This window comes from Prionailurus bengalensis, chromosome B3 (genome assembly GCF_016509475.1).
Source record: "Prionailurus bengalensis isolate Pbe53 chromosome B3, Fcat_Pben_1.1_paternal_pri, whole genome shotgun sequence".
NCBI lineage: Eukaryota > Metazoa > Chordata > Mammalia > Carnivora > Felidae > Prionailurus > Prionailurus bengalensis.
In genome coordinates, this window is record NC_057355.1 from 616728 (window position 1) to 637823 (window position 21096).

The 21096-nt window shown below is 50.1% G+C and overlaps 1 protein-coding gene across 2 annotated transcripts; it reads left to right on the forward strand.

The window, feature by feature from the left end:
- Nucleotides 1-2284: 2284 nt before the first annotated feature.
- Nucleotides 2285-20928, forward strand: WDR61 (WD repeat domain 61). 2 transcript variants are annotated; one of them, XM_043554577.1, is made up of 11 exons: nucleotides 2285-2393; nucleotides 5151-5201; nucleotides 5919-5946; nucleotides 7454-7559; nucleotides 7940-8112; nucleotides 14824-14972; nucleotides 15159-15252; nucleotides 16595-16688; nucleotides 18094-18186; nucleotides 18892-18970; nucleotides 20653-20928. In XM_043554577.1, the coding sequence occupies exons 2-11, from the start codon at nucleotides 5190-5192 to the stop codon at nucleotides 20740-20742; spliced, it is 918 nt and encodes a 305-aa protein (XP_043410512.1). In that variant the 5' UTR covers nucleotides 2285-2393; nucleotides 5151-5189; the 3' UTR covers nucleotides 20743-20928. The 2 variants fall into 2 exon arrangements, with proteins under 2 accessions (XP_043410512.1, XP_043410513.1); XM_043554578.1 differs by having other exon boundaries at nucleotides 2385-2631.
- Nucleotides 20929-21096: the final 168 nt, after the last annotated feature.

The window sequence follows — 21096 nt, forward strand, 5'->3', positions numbered from 1 at the left end:
TTATATAATTGATTTCTTTTGTAAACCAATGCATTTCACTTAAAAAAAATTTTTTATTAATGTTTATTTTTGAGAGAGAGACAGAGCGCAAGTAGAGGAGGGACAGAGAGAGAGAGAGGGAGACACAAAATCTGAAGCAGGCTCCAGGCTCCGAGCTGTCAGCACAGAGCCTGACATGGGGCTCGAACCCACGAACCATGAGATCATGACCTGAGCCGAAGTCGGATGCTCAACCGACTGAGCCACTCAGGCGTCCCTTATGTACTTAAATACATCATAGTAAGACAGGATTCTTGGACTTCATGAGATGCCAAAGGTATCCCTGGTGCCATAAAGGCCAGTTATCCCTGTCTGACCATCCCAATGCTAAGGCCATGCCAATGACCCATGGAGGTGCTCTGGGGTCACAGGGGTGAAAGCTGGCACACAATATATCTTTTTTTAAAGGAATGATTTGGAATTCCAACACAATTATAGAATTATAGAGCTGGAAGGTCTTTAGAAAGCCTTTACTGCAATCGTTTTCAAACTTCTTGGCACAACTCACAGCAAGAAGTATTTTCCTTTACATTTCCTTTGCATTTCCTTTGCATATTTCCTTTCCATTATCTGAATATATGAAACACGTTTTGGTTCTTTTTTACATGACGTAACTTTACTATGCATGATGCACTCATATCTTCTATGTTATTTCTTTTTAATCTATTCTATTTCATTTTTAGAAGATGATTAATTGAATTTTTATTTAGAACAACTATAATGCCTGACAAAATTTGAGTTGATACCCAATTTACTTCAATTGGAACTGAAGACTGGCAGATTTGGAAGCAAGCAAATAGATGAGTGAAAGCCTTAGGAATCTGACAACAGATAAAATTAAGAGGCACAAAAGTGATCAGTGTACTTTTAGGATAATCTTGAAGTGGGGGATTTATAGTCAATGGGCAGAAGAAGAAGAAGTATCCACCTAAGCCCAAATCATACAGATTAAAGTTCACTTACTTATATAGTTAGAGGCACTTTTGATAGCCACAATTTTACCATTCTTAAAGTGGAAGTCTTCAAAGATACTTCTTTATATTTAAAAGCTAAAAGTCAAAGTAAAGGTGATCCCATTATCCTGGTTTGGGAGTGGTCCCATAATAATCAGTCTATTTTCAAAAACCAGAGAAACCCACAAATTTTGCCGACAAAAACAAACGCGCAGATTGGCCAAAACCAAGGCAACTGGTTGTCCAGAAGGCCAGAGGATTATTCATTTCACTGCTAACCACCAGTGCTTTGGGGGACTGATGTTAGGTCCTCTCTGCACTTTCAGAGCCTGGGTCCCAGCCATTGCAGGGCCAGTTTCTGTGTATTTGGCTTTGTGGGATGTGTCTGAACAGGGTCCACTCAGCATTTGGTCGAGGTCATGGGAATTGCCTCCAATTCAAAGACACACTCCGCTGGCCTGAAGATGTAATTTGTACATTCTCTCTTAGCCTTAGGGGCAAATGTCCTGTGATCAAACATATCCAGAATGGTTACAGGAATAGCTTGGTTTTTAAGAGGCACCGAACAAGAATTTTAACAATCCAGGATGTCTGGAAGCCTGCTGGCTTTGACCCAAGATTTCCAAACCAGTGACATGCAGGGGATCCACTGGGGCTGGATGGTTTCCATGGTGGAGGTGTCACTGAAGGAATTACTGAGGATCAGACAATGGGCCCTGGGAGACTTGTGTGTCTATTAAGCAATCTCAGGGCAACACAGCCTCCTCCAAAAGTCCCCAAAGATGAACTTCATGCCATTGTAAGAATAAACAATTGTGCAGTCTAACAGTTTTCTGAAATCAATCATAGAATTGCAGTCCTGATAAACTAGATCCTGTGAAGCTCTAACTTCCAGGGAGACTTCAGGGGCATGCATTCACTGTGACCGCACTTCACTATCATCACCTACTAGAATCTTTTTTGGCTACAACCCCAGTTTTAATCGGGAGAGACTGCATCTGTCTCAGGGCTGGGCTTTCAGGGGCCGCCCCCAGACACACACTGCTTTCGCACCTTCCTCCATCCGGAGGGGGCACTCCTGTGGGACGGGCGACCCCCGCCTCTTCTCCATCGGAATGGGGGGGAGGGACTCCAGCCTCCACCTGGGTAGGGGGGCTCCCGCGGGAGTCCAACACTGAGAAGCGGAAGCCCACCACCCCCACCCGCAGGTGGCAGAAACCTTCAGGGGCGGGGCCGGGAGCGTGAAGCCGCGTCGGTAGGCCGTGCCGCGTCGCGCGCCTGCGCCCTGGGGCGGGGGCGGGGCGACATGCTGCCACGCCCCCCTAGGCTCATCGGTGCGCGACGCCGTCGCTCCGAGCTCGCGTCACAAGTGCGGCGGGCAGCGCAGCCGGTGGGGCGGCGGTGAGTTGACGTGCTCGCCGGTTGGGGATGGCAGTGGCGGGGGCCGCGGGCCGGAGGAGCGAGGGGGGGCCGGAGGCAGCCTCCGATCTGGTTTGCTCCGGGGTACTCCAGGCCGTGGGGCCCGAAGGTGGCTTCTGTGACTGTTTGCGTCCTGGCTGCCTCTCGGCGTGCGGGGCCCGAGAGGAGGGCCGTAGGTGGCCTCGTCTTGCATCCTGAGACTGTTCTGTGCAGCCTCGAGGTTAGGGCTGGTTTCTCGGGAGAAGTCTCTGTGACCGTAAACGGAAGTTTTCCAGGCCTTGGGCCACGCTGTCCTCTTGGGGAGCGGATAGGTGCGATCACAGGCTGGGTCCCTGGGTTCTCGCCCCTTCGCGTGCCACCTAGCTTCGTGGGTTACGAACCTGCCTGTACAAGCTGCACAAATTGGCAGGCAGACTGTACAAACTGCACGTGCAGTGTGCTTTGGAAACAGCAACGAATTCCGCCTGGGAAATGGGGGGGAAGTTCCCTAAACAGAGGAGGTGGCAAAAGAGGTTCTGGGGGCCTCTCCGCTCTCAGATGACCTGTTAGGAGAGCATGAAGGAGGAGGTGATGTAGCTTGTGTCCCCCGTTTGACCTCAGAACAATCTTCCGAGGCTTCCTTAAGCTCTGCAAGGTTACCAGGAAGGCGCAGGTGGGACCACGAATACCTACTCACTGGGGTGCGAGGGTTCAGTGGGCCAGTCCCCGAGTGGAACCTGAAGCAGGGCCTGACTCATGGCCAGCCCTCAAATGTCACTCCTCCACAGAAGCTCCCCTTTGTCCTGGGGCAGGAGGGGGGCTCCTTGGAAGTTGGCGTCCTGCAGGTGTTCCTAATCCTTCTTGTTCCCCTGTTGCCAAGCATGAGATCCGGGTGGGAAGGAAGGAGGGCAGGCCTGGGCTTCATGGGGCAGCAGCCCCGGCTTGAGCTTCGTACCGTCATTCCTACCCTGGGCAGGACCCCGTTCTTGGGCCACAGATGAGTGAAGCACTACCAACCTGGTAGTCTTCATAGACAAGGGTTATTTAGAAGTTGTTTGTTTTTCCTCTTATCCTTGGAAAACCTTCACGGTGGCCTTTTGGGATTTGCACATTTAAAGCGAGTAACCTGAATGCCTTCGTTGTGTGGTTTCTGCTGTCCCTGGGTAGAATTGAGGGGGGCATGAAAGTGGATAAGAAAAGCCACATTTTTATGTTCTCTAACTGAAATTTAGCCTTTCCTCCAGTTATGAATGTAGGCATCAAACCACAGTATTAACAGGGTGACTTTGTCACCAATAGAAATCACAGATGTTTCCATATCTTACGATATGTTCGTCACATATCCCCTGGATATGTTTGTCACATATCCCCTGGACGTAAGTTTGTCACAACTTCAGAATTGTAGTAGTTATTAGACTTGATGCTAACTCATGCTCTGTGTTAATAGTCACGTATGGTATGCTATCAACAATTTAATGTTTGTATTTTGATAACATTTTATTTCGGTTGATCCATGCTTGTTATTCCAGATTCTGTACCTGCAAATTTGCCTACACACTGAAATTATTTGTGGCCCCAAAGTCAGTACTTGCAGTGCTTTCGTGGTCTGTCACAGACAAGTGCACGGTGGCAAAAAGTTTGGGTCGCCTGACACATTCTCAGCTACAGCCGACTGAGGCGACACTGCCTTCTTGTCAGCCCTCCTGTGTTAACAAGGGTTCTCGTTTCCAGGCTGTTTAGTGTCATGGCTTTTGCATTTTTATGCCTTTTGCCGGTGACATCACTGTTTAAAATGGCCCCCGAGCACTATGCTAAAGTGGCATGTTAGTGTTCTCAGCGCAAGAAGGCCACGAGGTGCCTTATGGAGAAAACTTTGCGTGTGTTGGATACGTTTCAGTTGGGCTTGAGTGATGCTGCCGTCGGCAGTGAGTTCAAAACTAAGGAATTAGCAATACGTATCACGTAAGCGGCCTTTAACCAGAATCACACATAGCACGAGTTATGTGTTGGTCGGTTGACAAAAATGTTACAGGCGGCTTGCAGGGCCCTTGCCCATTTCTCCTGGGAGCAGTGGGGTCAGTCTTCGCTAATTGGGTGTTCCTGGTGACTTCATACAACATGACAGCCTTGAATACCAAGAATTGACAGCGCTCGGTTTCCTTTCTAGTCCCGTGTATTTAAAAAGTCCTGAGAAGGGGTTTATAGGTTTTGCAGGGCTGCTGGAGGGGTCTGTGGCACACACACGTAATAACAAGGACAACTGGAGCCTGAGAAATCCAATTTGTTCTTAAAGTAAGTTTGTGTTAGCTGAGCCAAGTCCTTGAAGACTCTGCTGCCTTTTGGGAGACGCGTGTCTGCAGCTGCTGACCTCATTCATGTGCTCATGACCCCTTCAGAGGCTGTAACAGCTTTGTTCCCACATATTTGCTTGTGGGTTTTGAATAAATAATATTTAAACATAAAAGGGCCTGTGGTTTTGTCTCCCTGAAGAGCAACAAGGGAGGGAGGCTGGTCCCTGTCTGTAGTCAGACTTGGGGAGAGGAACACCTGGCATGGGGTGGGTGTTACTGGGGTCCCTGGGCTCCAGGGGGGCTCACACCACCCGGCAGGGCTGGTGAAGGGGCCCCTGGGGCCAATCCATAGAAAAGGTCAGGGCAGCGCTGTGGCAGAGGGTTGCCTTTTTTTCTTGATAAGGGCAACCTCGTGTATCCCCCTCTGTCCTGATGACACCCCCTTACTGAAGCCCTGATGTTTCCACAGAACTGTCTGGCCGTTAGCCCTTCATCCTTGGTCGAGGAGATGACCAACCAGGTAAGGCCTATGGTGGGGAGTAGAATCAGCTGGTCTCTGGCAGGTTGGGGCCCAGAATGTTGTCTGGGTGTGTGGTCAGGAAACTAGCCTCTGATTCCTGCTCTGCTCCTGAAGTGCGTGACCCAAAATGCACTAAGCCCGTACCTTAGTTTACGGACACGTTGAAAGAATTTGTACTCAGTGGGTGCCCGGCTGGCTCAGTGTGTACAGCATGTGACTCTTGCTCTCACGGTTGTGAGTTCAAGCTCCACGTTGGGCATAGAGTTTACTTAATAAAAAAATGAAAATTAAAAGAATTGGTACTTAAAAACCAGAAAGAAAAAAGTATTGGAAAGGGACAGCAGTAACAGGTTAAGCGGGCTGTGTGGTTTTATACAACTGCAGAAGTTAGTCTGGAAACTGGACCCAGAGCCTCCTGGTGACCAGAGCAGGGAATGCATGGAATTTATCAGTGTCCTAGGGGTTGGGGGAGGAGAGACCCCAGCTTCTGTAAGAGCTGACTTTTTCTGGTGTAGTCGACTGTGCAAATCTTACGTGAGCAGGAATCAGGGAGCCTGCAGGATGGTCAGGGTGGGGGCAGGGGACGTAGCTCACACGGGGAACCACATCTACCGGGGGGGATGGCTGGTGACTTGGGCGCCGGGGCGTTTTAGGGGAGGGGACGGGATACATCTGAAGTCTGACCGTTGGTCTAACGTGGCGTCTGTTCTTTTTCAGTACAGTATTCTCTTCAAACAGGAGCAAGGTAAGGGGCCTGCCTGTTCAGGCACACTCACCTGTGAGAACTGTGTCGTCCCCGAGTCTCTGGGCTGACCAGACGCGCGGTCCCCAGACGTGCTGTCTGCAGAAGAACTGGCAGAAGCAGCTGAAAACAAACACACTTAAAAACAGACTGCAGCAAAAGCCGCCAGACAACTAACCGAAAAGAAAAGGCAAAGCAGGGGTCACATGATAGACTGAGAGAAACTTTCCCACCTGAGGAAGGTGCAGCTCTGAGCTTCCCAGCTCCCAGGGTGAAAGAGGAAACATTTGAGCCTCAGAACTTGCCTTGGGAGTCTTTACTCTGGTTCTTCCATTTCAGACAAGCGCGGGGACTCGTGCAGAGGCTTTGACCCTAATGAAAGTTGGGGGGGGGGGGCCTGGGGTGGGGTGGAGGCCAGAGTCCAATCCGGGAGTGCAGCTTGCCAGGGATATTGGGCTTTGCGCACCTGTTAAGCACACCTGGACGGGTCAGGTGGCGCCTGGAGGAGTTTGTGGGAATGCCTAATAAAAGCTCTTCCGCTCTAAGTAGGGACGTTTAGGGAGTCTGAAGTTTAAGACCAAAGCATCCTTCGAAGTTAGCTCGGATGAATAACCAGCTAATGAGGCATGCCAGTCGGCTACCTGGTGTGCAGCTCCTGCCGTCCGGGCAGCAGGCTGGCTTCGGGTGGGCAAGTCGTTGGAGCCACGGGGCTGTACATGAGTCACAGCTGTTCGGGGCCCTTACCTTCACGTCTTGGGAAGGTGTTCCTTGACCACCGCTCCCGGGACGAATAAAGGCTCGGTCTGCAGACTTGACAGGCAGGCCCCCCGGATATGCAGCTGGCGGACTTCAGATTCAAGCTGCACTTGAGTTGTTAGTTACTAGATGGGGTTGGAGTCCCAGTTTCACTCCTTCTTGGCTTTTGACTTTGGGTGACTTCCTTGGCTTCTCTCAGCCTCCGATTCCTTGTCTGTAAAATGAGCAGCTACTTGATAGGGCTGTTGTGATTGAGGTAATACTTATAAAAAGATTAATGTGGTAACTGACTCGTTAAGCATAATAGACATTTGATGGCAAGAGGCAACTCAAGTACGGAGGTATTTATTTCCAGACCTGTACTGTTTGCAGTTGAACTGCCTACTGGTTTCTAAAGATCTCTAAGAGATAAGGCTTAATCAAGGGTAGGTCTTTGGTTGGGGGTGAAGGTTTCCCACCGGTTTCGCTAGTTTTAACCAAGTGATAGCCACTCCGGGCTGATGCACATGGGCCGCCCGGATCATTCCAGTGCTCCCTCCCGCCCGGTGAACCTGTGATTAGGGGTAAGCGGCTTCTTCAGAACCTCGGCTGCTCATGTGTGCCTTTGCGGTTCTGATGGGAGCTGGTGGGAGGGCACTTTGCCTGTAGGGGCAGGTGGATGGACCTCAGAATCGTTGGAGCGGTATTTCCGCTTCAGTTCAGAACAGTTTAGAAGTTGCATGAAGACCTTGAACTGAACTGCTTTCCATTGTAGCCCATGATGATGCCATTTGGTCAGTCGCCTGGGGGACAAACAAGAAAGAAAACTCTGAGACCGTGGTCACGGGATCCCTGGATGACCTGGTGAAGGTCTGGAAATGGTGAGCGCTCTTTCCCCTGACAGCCTCGGAAAGTGAGGTTTAGGGTTTTGCTTCTGGACTCCCCCAAGTTGCCATCAGGAAAGTATTAACTGTTTTCTGAGCTACAAAGTGGTCGCAGTTGGTGGTATAAAAAGGCAGCTGATTTTTTCCTCACCTGTTTTCCTCTTCTTCAACGTTAAGGCCCTATAGTTTAAAAAAAAAAAAAAAAAAGTCCCACAGTTAAAACTTGGCCGCATTTGGTGTCCCGTGGCTCTTCAGGTCCCCTCTGATTCTGCATTTCACAGACCGCTGGTAGTGCACAGTCACGGGGGCCAGAATTTCCGATGCCAGGTACAGCGTGTTGTGTGTGAAGAAACCCATTTCTCTGTCCCCCGCTGAAGGTGTGATGAGAGGCTGGACCTACAGTGGAGTCTGGAGGGCCATCAACTGGGTGTGGTGTCCGTGGACATCAGCCACACGCTGCCCATTGCTGCATCCAGTTCTCTTGATGCTCACATTCGTCTCTGGGACTTGGAAAACGGCAAACAGATAAAGTCCATAGATGCAGGACCTGGTAAGAGCTGTGCTTTTAGGGAAGATAATAGACATTCACACTTCCTTCTCAAAACCTCTAGGGATAGGTATGTTTTACAGTTCAGGATTTTTTAATTTGTCTTTTTTTTCTTAAGTTTATTTATTTATTTTGAGAGAGGGGGTGTGGGAGGAGCACAGAGAGAGAGAGAGAGAGAGAGAGAGAGAGAGAAGATCACAAGCAGGGTCTGAGCTGTCAGCATAGACCCTGACACAGGGCTTGAACTTACAGACCGTGAGATCATGAGCTGAGCCGAAATCAAGAATTAACCGACTGAGCCACCCAGGTTCAGAATTTTTTGGCTTGGAGAGGATAATGCGGGTGTGTGGGCTGTGGGTTATGTGATACCTTTTGTGGAGTTGGAGGGAGCATTAATATCTTAGCAACGAAACATGAGTGTGTGTGTCTGTGCAGGTGAGATTTCACTGCCAACTAAATTTTGGTATTAACCCTGTTTCAAAAACAGTTTTTTAGAAGCCTGAGATTTGGGGGTGTGGACCTGTATCCAGATGGTCCAGGGGTTCTGTTTGCCGTGCTCTAATTTGACATGTGCCCTGCCTGATAGGAGTCTCTTGTGCACAGTCGTGTGTCCTCTTAGGTCTGTATCATGGCAGTCTCTCCTATGATCTGTATTTGAGGGACAGGAAACTTCTGGAATAGCATTCATTTTATCTAAAGCATCGTAGGACAGCATAGTCTTGTCCATCAGCCTTGATTAATGATTTCGGTGGGCCGGGTCATGTGGCACAAGCAGCGCTCAACTTTACTTATAAATGTCTGCATGGCATTCGTGGCCAGGGGCTGTTCGCCAGAATGGCTGATGGCCGCTAGAGAGCACAGAGAGCCGCCTGCCTTGATCCCAGAGAAGCCGCTGAGCTGTTTCCCTGGCACACCTCCCTTGGTTGGAGCCCCGGGGCGGTTTGCCCCCCTACTGGCTGTGCTCGGTAACCACGACCGGCTGTCTTTATATTGGAAAGAATAGTAGTCCCAGGGTTTGTAAGGGGGCTAGGTTGTCTGGAAACTGTGTGTATTTTCCCTCAGAAGCAAGGCTCCCCGGTCTGTGAGGCTCACCCCTGGAGCTTTTTGAAGGATACGCGTGCCCAGACCCTATTTTGTTTCCACTGAAGCACAGTTATCAGGGTGTGTGGGCTGGATATGCATTTGGAAAAGGCTACGTATGGGGGACACTGTGATCGCCCCAGGTGGTTGTCTTGCCCCTGTCCTTACCTGCCGACGTCACTCACGGAGGACTTGGGGTCCCAGACCGGCCCCCGAATCTACGAAGACTGTTACAGAGCCAGGGAGAGGAGAAGGAGGCAGATCTCTTGCTGCCTTTTCACCTTGGGCACCCAGGCCTTCCCCAGACCTAGGACGCTGAGGTCACTGCATGGCTGTCGTGGTCACGGGCACGCTGCAGTTTTAGAAACGAGTGCTGGATTGGTTCCAGGGAAGAGGGTGGGTCTGCACGCAGCCGGCCTTGCCTGAGCAGCAGTGCCGCCGACAGCCGGGCGCCTCGTCCGTGTGTGAGGCACGTGCCCGTTGGAAGGTTACCGTTAGGAAAGAAACGGTGCAGAGACTCGTCAAGGGACTGGATTTCTCTTGGGTCAGGAATCGGCACAGAACCGGACCCGGCCACCAAATGGCAGTTCCTTGGGTGACAGAAGAGCAGCTGAGTCGTCCGGACAATGAATACGGGGACGTGGGCCCCGAAGCTGTACCTGTCTGGGAAATATGCCCGGGGGATGTGGATCGACCACCACGGAAAAAGAAAGAAAGAAAATCACTGAGCCGATCCTGAGGAAGGAAGTGAGGCTGAAGACGCAGACGCTGCCCCCAGCACACTGGCGCTTGGGAAGACCAGTGGGAGCAGCCAGGGCCTCACCCCCCACCCCCCCGCCACGGCAGGGGGCTGCCCTCCCACTGGGGAGGTGGGGCTTACGAGAGTAAATGTCTGTTATGCAGATATAAATCTTAGGGTGCAGGAATAAGGAATAAGAATTCCTTCAGTTCTGAGCGTAAGGATATTTCGTACTAAAAATTCCATATTGTAAACCAGTTAATAGGGAATTGTAAAAATAATTCAGAAATGTTACTCTATTAAACTGCAAGGAATAAAAATCAGATTCTCTAAAAACTGTTATTCCAGTAAACAGCTAACTATAATAGGAACAAGAAAGCATAATCTTATTAGAGTAAATGCTAGTCATTTACAGATTAAAAAGTAGCTGTTGATTATAAAAGCTTTTTCAGATCTTGATTGAGCATTCTTTTTTTAAAAAAATTTTTTTAATGTTTTTTTTTTTTTTTTTAATTTTTTTTTTCAACGTTTTTATTTATTTTTGGGACAGAGAGAGACAGAGCATGAACGGGGGAGGGGCAGAGAGAGAGGGAGACACAGAATCGGAAACAGGTTCCAGGCTCTGAGCCATCAGCCCAGAGCCTGACGTGGGGCTCGAACTCCCGGACCGCGAGATCGTGACCTGGCTGAAGTCGGACGCTTAACCGACTGCGCCACCCAGGCACCCCTTAATGTTTATTTTTGAGTGAGAAAGAGAGAGAGTGTGAGTGGGTGGGTGGGGCAGAGAGAGAGGGAGACACAGAATCTGAAGCAGGTTCCAGGCTCTGACCTGTCAGCACGCAGCCTGACACGGGGCCGAAGCCACAGACCGTGAGACCATGACCTGAGCCGAAGTCGGACTCTTAACTGACTGAGCCACCCAGGTGCCCTGAAGTTAATTTCCTTTTTAAAACATTTCATAAGAAAAGTGATAGAGCTAAATTATTGATCACTCCTTTGAATATGTTAAAATTTGCAAGGGATTTTTGTTTTAAAACCCCTTGGAAGACACTGTTGACCCATCTGTGCTGGGACCCCTGTCTGCCAGGAGTCCAGCTCAGCGGCCTCTCCTCCGTCCCGTGGGCTGGGAAGGGCCTGCCCTCTCGAGCCCAGCCCAGGCGTGAGGAGAGCGACTTGGGAGGGAGTCTGTCTGTGCTTTTAACAAGCTGTGTCCTGTCGGGGGAGGGTGGCCAGACTTAGGGCACGTTCCTATACAAGAGTGCACGTGGGCCAGGGGACAGACAGGAGCCGGGCAACTAGATGACTCCCTGGCCTCCAGGCCCGGACCCCGAGGCCCCTTGAGCTCTGTGGGATTGCCTCGGAAGAGGTTCCCAGAGAGCCCAGAAAGGAAATGCTGAAATGCCACCAATGGTGTGTCCCCAGAGAGAGATGTGAAGTAAGTTGTTCACCCCGACTGCGCGTGAGTCTGCAGACCCTTGTGTCCGGCGGGAGGAGCACCGTGACGCGTCACATTTGAACGGAGCTCTTGAAATTAACTCCGTTGTCTGGTGTGACTGAAAACACAGGCGATCTTTAAAAAACACAGTGTATCTTTCCAGTCCTTATTCCTTGTTAATTTTGGCAAACACTTTGTCCTATCATGGCACAACAGAAGAGTGTTCACGGCAGTACGTGTTCCTTTATTCACAGCTTTCTTGAGGCAAGCTTTCACTGCTGTGATTGCAGCATCAGGTTAACCCACGGTGAGCGTGCGGTTCGCCGAGTTTTTGTAAATCTCTGGGGCCGGTCAGCCAGCTCTGCAGTTCAGTTTTAAAACACTCGCGCGCCTCAGAACGTCCCCTCAGGTCCACGTGCAGTCCGTGTGCGCCTCAGCCTCAGGCAGCCTCAGACCCACTGTGTCTGCAGTTTTGCCTTTGGAGAATTTCCATGTAGGTGGGGGGGGGGGGGGCGGTGTTGTCTTCTACATCGTCTTTCCGCGGCGTAAGGTTTTCAGGGCCCATTCGTGTTGTAGGGTGTGCCGGCAGCTCCTTTTTGTTTCTGGACAGTGTTCCCTTACCACGTTGCAGAATATTTTGTTCTCCCACCCAGCACTTGATGGACATTTGGATTCTCCCCAGGTTTTTACCGTTATGGGCGGTGCTGTGAACACCACTGCCCAAGTCTGTGTGGACACGTGTTTTCATTTCTCTCGGGTGGATATCCAGGAGCGGAACTGCCAGGTGTTGTGGTACTTGTTTGCATTTAAGAAATTGTCAAACTGGGGCACCTTAGTGGCTCAGTCGGTTAAGCGGCCGACTTCAGCTCAGATCGTAATCTCACGGCTCGTGAGTTCGAGCCCCAGGTCGGGCTCTGCTGACAGCTCAGAGCCTGGAGCCTGCTTCAAATTCTGTGTCTCCGTCTCTCTCTGCCCCCCTTCCCTGCTTGTGCTCTCTCGCTCTCAAAAATAAACATTTTTAAAAAATAAAAATAATCGTCAGACTGTTAAGAGAACAATCCCATTTACAACTGCACTAAAAACAATAAGATACCTGTGAGTAAACCCACCCAAAAAGGTGAAAGGCCTGTACTTTGAAAACTATAAAACACTGATGAAAGAAATTGAAGAGGAAGCAAAGAAATGGAGAAACATTCCATGCTCCTTGACTGAGAGAACAAACATTGTTAAGATGTCTATGCTACCCAAAGCAGTCTACACATTTAATGCACTCTCTATCAAAATACCACCGGCATTCTTCCCAGAGCTAGAACAATCCTAAAATGTGTGTGGTACCACCGAAGACCCCAAATAGCCAAAGTAATCTTGAAAAAGCAAAGCAAAGCTGGAGGCATCACGATTCCAGATTTCAAGCTATACTACAAAGCTGTGATCACCAAGACAGTATGGTTCTGGCACAAAAATAGGCACATAGACCAGTAGAACACAATAGAAAACCCAGCAATGGACACAACTGTATGGTCAACTAATCTTCAACAAAGCAGGAGAGAATGTCCAATGGGAAACAATCTCTTCCACAAATGGTGTTGGGAAAATTGGGCCACTCTCTTACGCCACACACAAGAATAAATTGAAAATGGATTAAAGACCTAAATGTGAGGCCTGAAACCATAGTAATCCTAGAGGAGAATACAGGCAGTAACCTCTTTGCCATTGGCTGCAGCAGCTTCCTTCTAGATACGTCTCCTGAGGCAAGGGGAACAAAAGCAAAAACAGACTAGGACTTTCTCAAGATAAAGCTTCTGCACAGTGAAGGAAACAACAAAACTAAAAGGCCGCCACCGGAATGGGAGAACAAATTTGCGAATGACGTATCAGATAAAGGGTTAGTATCCAAAATATATGAAGAACTTATACAACCCAACACTCCCCAAAAATAATCCAGTTTAAAAATGAGCAGAAGACATGGGGGCGCCTGGGTGGCTCAGTCGGTTGGGCATCCAACTTCAGCTCAGGTCAGGATCTCACGGCTTGTGAGTTCGAGCCCCGTGTCGGGCTCTGTACTGACAGCTCAGAGCCTGGAGCCTGTCTCCAGATTCTGTCTCTCTCTCTGTCTCTGCCCCTCCCTCGCTCACACTGTGTCTCTCTCTGTCTCTCAGAAATAAAGATTTTTTTTAAATTTAAAAATAAAAATGAGAAGACATGAACACTTTTCCAAAGAAGACATCCAGATGCCAACAGACACATGAAAGAGCCTCAGTGTCACTCGTCATCAGGCAAACGCAAATCAGAACCACAATGGATACTACCGCACACCTGTCAGAACGGCTAAAATCAACAACACAAGAAGTAACAAGTGTTGGCGAGGATACGGAGAAAGGGGAACCTCTTGCATTGTGGGTGGGGATGCTGGTGCAGCCACTGTGGAGAAGAGTGTGGTGGTTCCTCAGAAAGTTAAAAATAGAACTATCCTGTGATCCAGCAGTTGCACTACTAAGCGTTTACCTGAAGGATACAAAGCACTGATTCAGAGGCATAGATGTACCCATATGGTTACAGCAGCGTTATGTACAATAGCCAAGATCTGGAAGCAGCCCCAGTGGCCACTGGCTGATGAATAGATACAGATGATGCAATACATGTACAGTGGAATATTAGTCATAAGAATGAGATCTTGCCATTTGCAATGACATGGATGGATCTAGGAAGAGTATTATGTTCAGTGAAATGAGTCAGAGGAGGATAAATACCATGTGATCTCACTTGTATGTGGAATTTAAGAAACAAATGAGCAGATCGGGGTGGGGGAGGGAACAGACAAGCCAAGAAACAGACTCTTAACTATAGAGAACACACTGCTGGTCACCAGAGGGGAGGGAGGTGGAGGGTGGGTTAAATAGGTGATGGGATGAAGGGGTGCACTTATGATGAGCCCCCAGCGATTAAAATTAAAAACAAAAACTCGAAATGTTTTTCAGAGTGGTCACACCAGTGTATGAGGATTTTGGTTTCTCGATATCCTTGTTAACACTTGTCCGTCCTGTTTTTATTAAAATTTAAGTAGATCTGTACTAAGTTGGTAAAGAATTAACACCTTTACACATAGGTTTTTGAATCAGGACATGATTTCTAATCTTTTAAAAATGTATCTTTTGGTAAAACTTTAAAAGTTTTTAAAATTGGGGCGCCTGGGTGGCTCAGTCGCTTGAGCGTCCGACTTCAGCTCAGGTCACGATCTCACGGTCCATGAGTTCGAGCCCCACGTCGGGCTCTGTGCTGACAGCTCAGAGCCTGGAGCCCGTTTCAGATTCTGTGTGTCCCCCTCTCTGCCCCTGCCCTGCTCATGCTCTGTCTCTCTCGGTCTCAGAAATAACATTTAAAAAAAAAAAGTTTTTAAAATTAAGGTCACATCTTTTCTCATTGTGTTTTTTTGTTTTTTTTTTTCTTTCTTTCTGTTCAGTGGATGCCTGGACTTTGGCCTTTTCCCCTGATTCCCAGTATCTGGCCACAGGGACTCATGTGGGAAAAGTGAACATTTTTGGTGTGGAAAGTGGGAAAAAGGAATATTCTTTGGACACCAGAGGAAAATTCATTCTTAGCATTGCATATGTAAGGAAACCTTGCTCTCTTCTCTGTCTCCCACTGTTTGCAGTCCGTGCCTCCGGCCTGTGGCCGTGCTGGGGGCGGGCAGCTGTCTGGCGGGCGTGGGGTGTCGCGAGCAGGGGATTTGCTGACGTTTGCTGGGCATGGCCTAACAACACGGAGTCTCAGGTGCTCTCTGCGTGTTCTCCACAGAGTCCTGATGGGAAGTACCTGGCCAGTGGAGCCATAGACGGAATCATCAATATTTTTGATATTGCAACTGGAAAACTCCTGCACACGCTGGAAGGTATGGCTCATTTTCTTTTGTGCAAACTGGGTTATCCGACCACAGAGGAAGAATTGTTCTTTCATTAAAATGCTACTAAATGACAAATGAGCTTTATACTATCTCAGTTGGAAGTCTGAGACGCCTCCAAGTCTTAGTGCGTGGTCGGAGTTGTACCCCTGTTGAGTGCTTGTTTTGGTGAACAGGCTTACTCCATTTTTGTGTTAGTAGATCTCAGCTGTATGAGAATTTCGTCTCTGTCTTGTTCGGTTCTACAGAAAGTCGTGATTAAAAACCAGTTTTGTCAAGAATCTGACGGTGGATGAAAGCGCCCTGCCTGCGCTCTGCTCTGCTGGCCTCAGGGTGTGGGTGCGAGCCCCGTCAAGCATGTTGGATGGGACAGAGGCTTCTAGCCTGTGCTGTTTTACATGTTTGTTTATTTTGAGAGAGAGAGAATCCCAAACAGGCTCCATGCTGTCGGCACAGAGCCCGACACGGGGCTCAAACCCACCAACTGTGAAATCGTGGCCTGAGCTGAAACCAGGAGTTGGACGCTGAACGCGCCCCTGCCCCGTGCTCTTTTGTACTAGTTTGAATTCTGAACTCTCTCCTGTGCCTCCTCACCCGCACACTACTCAGCTGCCAGAAGAAATTTAAAGTCAGAGAGCCCCAAAAGAGGCAGGACGGCTGAGAAAAGGCAAGAAGGACCCCACCCTGGCAGGCACATGCATACGTTACCTCCTCAGTTTATTGCTTACTCTACAACACAGGATTTGGTAGGGAAACCGCGTCCTGTTTGTTCATACAGATCAGAAGCAATGTGTGTTTCCTTATTTGTCCATATTTGTAGTAGAGGAGTTTTTCGCAAGCCATGTGTGCTGAGGTCCAGCCGGTGAGGAAGGGAACTGAGGAGAGGTGGCTCCAGGAGGATGGGGCCTGGATTGCTTGGATGTTTCCAGAACATTAGGAGGAGGGGTGCATCCAGTCATTCCCCTCCCTCTCTGGCGAAAAGCTCCTGGGCAGTGCGGCTCAAATACTTGTGGTCGTTAAAAGGGACGCTGTCGGTGGGGGGGCGCCTGGGTGGCGCAGTCGGTTAAGCGTCCGACTTCAGCCAGGTCACGATCTCGCGGTCCGTGAGTTCGAGCCCCGCGTCAGGCTCTGGGCTGATGGCTCGGAGCCTGGAGCCTGTTTCCGATTCTGTGTCTCCCTCTCTCTCTGCCCCTCCCCCGTTCATGCTCTGTCTCTCTCTGTCCCAAAAATAAATAAACGTTGAAAAAAAAAAAATTAAAAAAAAAAAAAAAAAAGGGACGCTGTCGGTGGGGAGCCCGTGGGGGGAGACTAACGGGGCCTTTGTGAATTTCAGGCCATGCTATGCCCATCCGCTCCTTGACCTTCTCCCCGGATTCTCAGCTGCTCGTCACTGCCTCAGATGACGGCTACATCAAGATCTATGATGTGTAAGTTGCCACGGAGACTCGGGCTTCTCGCCCAGTACCAGTGTCCGTCTTGTCTCCCACTGCTTGGAGGAGTCCTGTCGAGTATGCAGCCCTTCTCCCGGGTCCCTCGGGGGCTTGTGTGCAGAGCCTCAGGCCTTCCTCCCCCATCACACCCCCGTCCTCGAACTGGGAATGTCCGGGAGGGAGATGTGCACCATCTGCCTGCCAGGGTGGGGTCTTTCTTGCCTTTTCTCAGCTGTCCTGGCTCTTGTGGGGCTCTCTGACTTTAAATTTCTTCTGGCAGGTGAGTAATGTGCGGGTGGGGAGGCATAAGAGAGAGTGATCGCTCTCTTCAGGTCGTGGCCGTCTGTCACCGTCAGCTTGTGCAAGGCCCCTTTCTCCTGGGCTTTTCCCCATCCTGTTCCCCCCACAAGTCTCCCCTGAGAGGTGTTTGTGTGCTTGACACTTTGACTCAGTACTGAGACCTGTGTGCCTCTGGTTCACGGCTTCCGAATGTGGTGTCCTGATCCCCTGGGGGCACACGTCACACTTCTCCGTGCCCCAGCGATGAATGGGTGCTAAGATTGCTGCCATCTGTCTGTTCCACAATCCCGACCGTCTGTGTGCGAGCCCACACCTGGGCCTGTGAGGGTTTTTTGGGAGCTGCTGGACAGTAGGAGTACTTCTAGCAGCTTTTGGAAGACAAAAAGTTGTCAGCAAGGCTGATCTTGGGGCTGTGGCTTCTGACGAGCTGACTGGGGGTGTTAGGACACGGGGCGTGCCTCTGTCCAGTGTGCTGGCTTGTTAGACTCGGGGGGCACCTCTATCCAGTATGCTGGCTTGTTAGATTCACGGGGCGCTTCTATCCAGTATGCTGGCTTGTTAGATTCATGGGGCGCCTCTATCCAGTGTGCTGGCTTGTTAGATTCACGGGGCGCCTCTATCCAGTGTGCTGGCTTGTTAGATTCACGGGGCGCCTCTATCCAGTGTGCTGGCTTGTTAGGACTCGGGGCTGGCGCTTTCAGTGTGGCGTCTGCTTGGGATTCTCTCTCTTTCTCTCTGCTCCTCCTCCTCTGCTTGCCCATGGGCTTTTCTGTCAAAAATAAACTTTACAAGAGAATGGCGTATGCAGGCCACGTCTGTTGTGGAGTGGATGTGGACACCTCCCTTGGATATGGTGGAAACGGTGCGGTCGGGGTCAGAGCCTGCTGCTGTCCGAGGTGGCCTGCCTGCCCCTGCCGGCCCTCAGGTCCTGTCTCCGGAGTCATCTTGCTGAGCTGCTAGAATGTGGTTCCTTTATTTTGAGCTTTTAAGCTCTCAGCTTAAATAGTACTCTTTGCTGTTGGGGGAAATTCACACATTTTGTGCTAATGCCGCCATACAGACTTGTTCCCTCTCCATTTTGATTGAAACTTCCCCATTTCAGACAACACGCCAACTTGGCTGGAACACTGAGTGGCCACGCGTCGTGGGTGCTGAATGTCGCCTTTTGTCCTGACGACACTCACTTTGTTTCCAGGTACTTTCGATTCTTGGCACTTCCTTAAATGCTGGGAAGATGTAGATGGTCTTTTAGGAATCACCTTAAAATTTGAAGATGGTCTGACCCTTTTTTGTAGACGGGTTTCCTCGCTGGTTTTGGGTTTTGTTTGAAGCTGTGAAGGCAGTTGTTCTTGGCGGGATCGAAGGTGGACTGTTTTCAGTCTAGGCTTCCGCACGTAGTTACTTTAGGAGTGGATGCATGTATTCCGATAGTAACTTAAAATACGTAGGTCTGTTTGCAGAATGTTGTGCTTTGAGAGCCCAGTGTTATTCCAGCCCGGGACGGCCAGGACAGGTGACAGATTTGAGACAGACAGTTCAATAACAGTGCTCAGAGGCTACAGAAGCCTCTTCCTGCAGGAGCGAGCCTCCATTTGGAGGCTGTGACAGGCCCCCTCAATCCGGAAACAGGCACAGGTGTCTGAGACTCCTGCTGAGGGCACTTGCACGAGGGCGGGGCAGACGAGAACTTCAGGGAAATGGCTGCTCCGTGCGTGGGGGAAGCCACGGAGATGCCGGCACCGGGACCCCCACCCCCCGCCCCCCAGGGCCCAGGCTGGCCACTGAGTACAGGTAGGCAGAGCGTAGGTGACAGGAGGGTGGGATTTCCGGTCACATTCCTTGCGACTTTAAAACCGGGATGAAAACTGTTCTGATACTGATGTTCCCTTTTTTAAAACAGTTCATCTGACAAAAGTGTGAAGGTTTGGGATGTTGGAACGAGGACTTGCGTTCACACCTTCTTTGATCACCAGGATCAGGTATGGCCCAGTTCCTTCGTGTCCGCTGGCGTTGTCTGAGCACTGCACCCGCCCTCCCCCTTCCCCGACCCGCTGCCGGGGCCTTGGGGCTCCCTGCTCAGTGTCCGGCCAGCCAGCATCCTGTGTCCTGTCTGGGCTGCGGGTGCTGCGGATGTGCTGGCAGCCTAGCGAGCCGAGAGGCGTGAGCACGTGGCAGTAGCCACACTGCCGTTCGGGGGCCCGCCGGGAGCGCTGTTCCGGGTGTGGCCTGCCGTGCAGCTCGGGAAGGGCCTTCCCCACAAGTCGGCACTTGTCGTTTTTGGAGCTGCCCACGGAAGTGATGTGATCTTTTTCTTTTCTTGTTCTTTCCTTCTTCTTTTTTTTTTTTTAACATACTCGAAGCCACGATTTCTCATGGGTTGTTTGGCTTTATCGATACAACTTTTGCATCAGTGTTTAAATGAGGAAAAGGAGGCTCTGTTTTCCTGGGGGCCTTGTTGTCTCTGCCATTGTGGAGGTGAGTGGAGGCTCCGGTGGAAGGCAGAGGCCCACTCAGTAGGTCTGGCGTGGGGCCTGGGGCTCTGCATTCTACCTGGCTCCCCATGAGGCCAGTGCTGCCGGCCCCAGCCATTTAGACTAGCAAGTCTTGGGAAACTGGTTAGTGTAAAAAATAAAATGCCCAAGGCAGTAAAAAAGTTGACTTTCAATACATAGTTGTTTTTAAGATGATGCTTTCTTTTTTTAAATTTTTTATTTGTTTAAATAATCTGTATATAGGCCCAACATTGGGGCTTGAACTCACAACCCCAAGATCAAGAGTTACAGGCTTCACCAGCTGAGCCAGCCAGGTGCCGTGTCCCCTTTGGAATGCAGCTTAAAGTTAGCATAATTGTTCATGCTTTTTTCCGTTTGATCTTAAATCAGTGCTAACAGAGTTGAGGGAATTTAGTCTTGATACTTCACTTCTGGATTTAAACATTCTGCTGTGGGAGTAACCCCCCCTGGCTGGCCGCGTTTCCCCGTGCGAGAGGCTGAGTGTGGTGGTCTCAGAGGTGGTGTTTGGGTGGCACTGAGGCCATCAGCCCACCCGGTGGCAACGCTGAGATCGCGGCTGGACCCCCCCCCCCACCCCACTTGGGGTCAGAGGGACAGGCTGACCTGAGGGAACTCCGGCCGCGTGTTTTGTCAGGAAGGCAGTGTGACTGTGCACTTGAACGCGCAGCAAGTAAAGTCAGTGCCCCGTGACGTCTAGTTATCCAGCTTGAGGCCTCTAGTCACAGGGGAGAATCGTTGGCTGGGGGGCGGGGGGCACGGCGTTAGGTGAGGGGCCCCTGAGGTCATGCCCTGGGGATGGTCCTGGGGCCTTTTTCTTTCAAACGCAAGCCCATGCCCGTCCCCTGTGGGTTCCGTCTTCACGGCATTAGGTCCTTCCTCGGGTTCTGAATCTTGAAAGGTTTGTAGGTACACAGATTTGTGTTTAGAAATGAGATCTGACGGAGTATGGGAGGTGAGGGAATGATGACAGGAGCAATGCCAGATAATCCCGTTAAAGAAAAGGCCCCATTCTTGCTGGTTCAGAAAACACGGAACACTGTCCGTTTGGTGTTTTTCATCGTTTTGGTACGATGAGAATAGAGGAGGATGTTTGTTCATAAAGAATAAAGACATGACAACTTTGTTGTTTCTTTTTATTGGATTTACAGGTCTGGGGAGTAAAATACAATGGAAATGGCTCAAAAATTGTGTCTGTCGGCGACGACCAGGAAATTCACATCTATGACTGCCCAGTGTGAACACCGGTCTCCCAGACTAATGCTGCAAAGAGAATGTATACATTGATCGTGACATTCCTTACCTTCCTAGCTTAACACAACAGAGCATTTATTGTAGCAGAAACTTAAATTTTGTAGATACAATATAAATCTTTTCATGTTTTATTGGAAATGCTGTTCATACTTTAACAGTGTTCGTGACCCAGACACCGTTGTTCTAGAACATACTTCTTCCGTGCACCCTGCGGCCGGCAGGAGAGCGGGGGGAAGTCAGCATCGTGCGAAAGCAGGTAACTGCCCCAGAGTTGAAGGGACCCAGGCACTTAATGAACTTGCAGTTTAGAGGCACAGGCTCCCTCCTCCAGGGTGCCGAGT

Excerpts from the sequence above, each read along its gene's own strand:
- WDR61 (XM_043554577.1), top strand. Across the intron at positions 15,253-16,594 it reads ACTCCTGCACACGCTGGAAG|GCCATGCTATGCCCATCCGC; the intron begins GTATGGCTCATT and ends TGTGAATTTCAG. Across the intron at positions 18,187-18,891 it reads GACACTCACTTTGTTTCCAG|TTCATCTGACAAAAGTGTGA; the intron begins GTACTTTCGATT and ends TTTTTAAAACAG.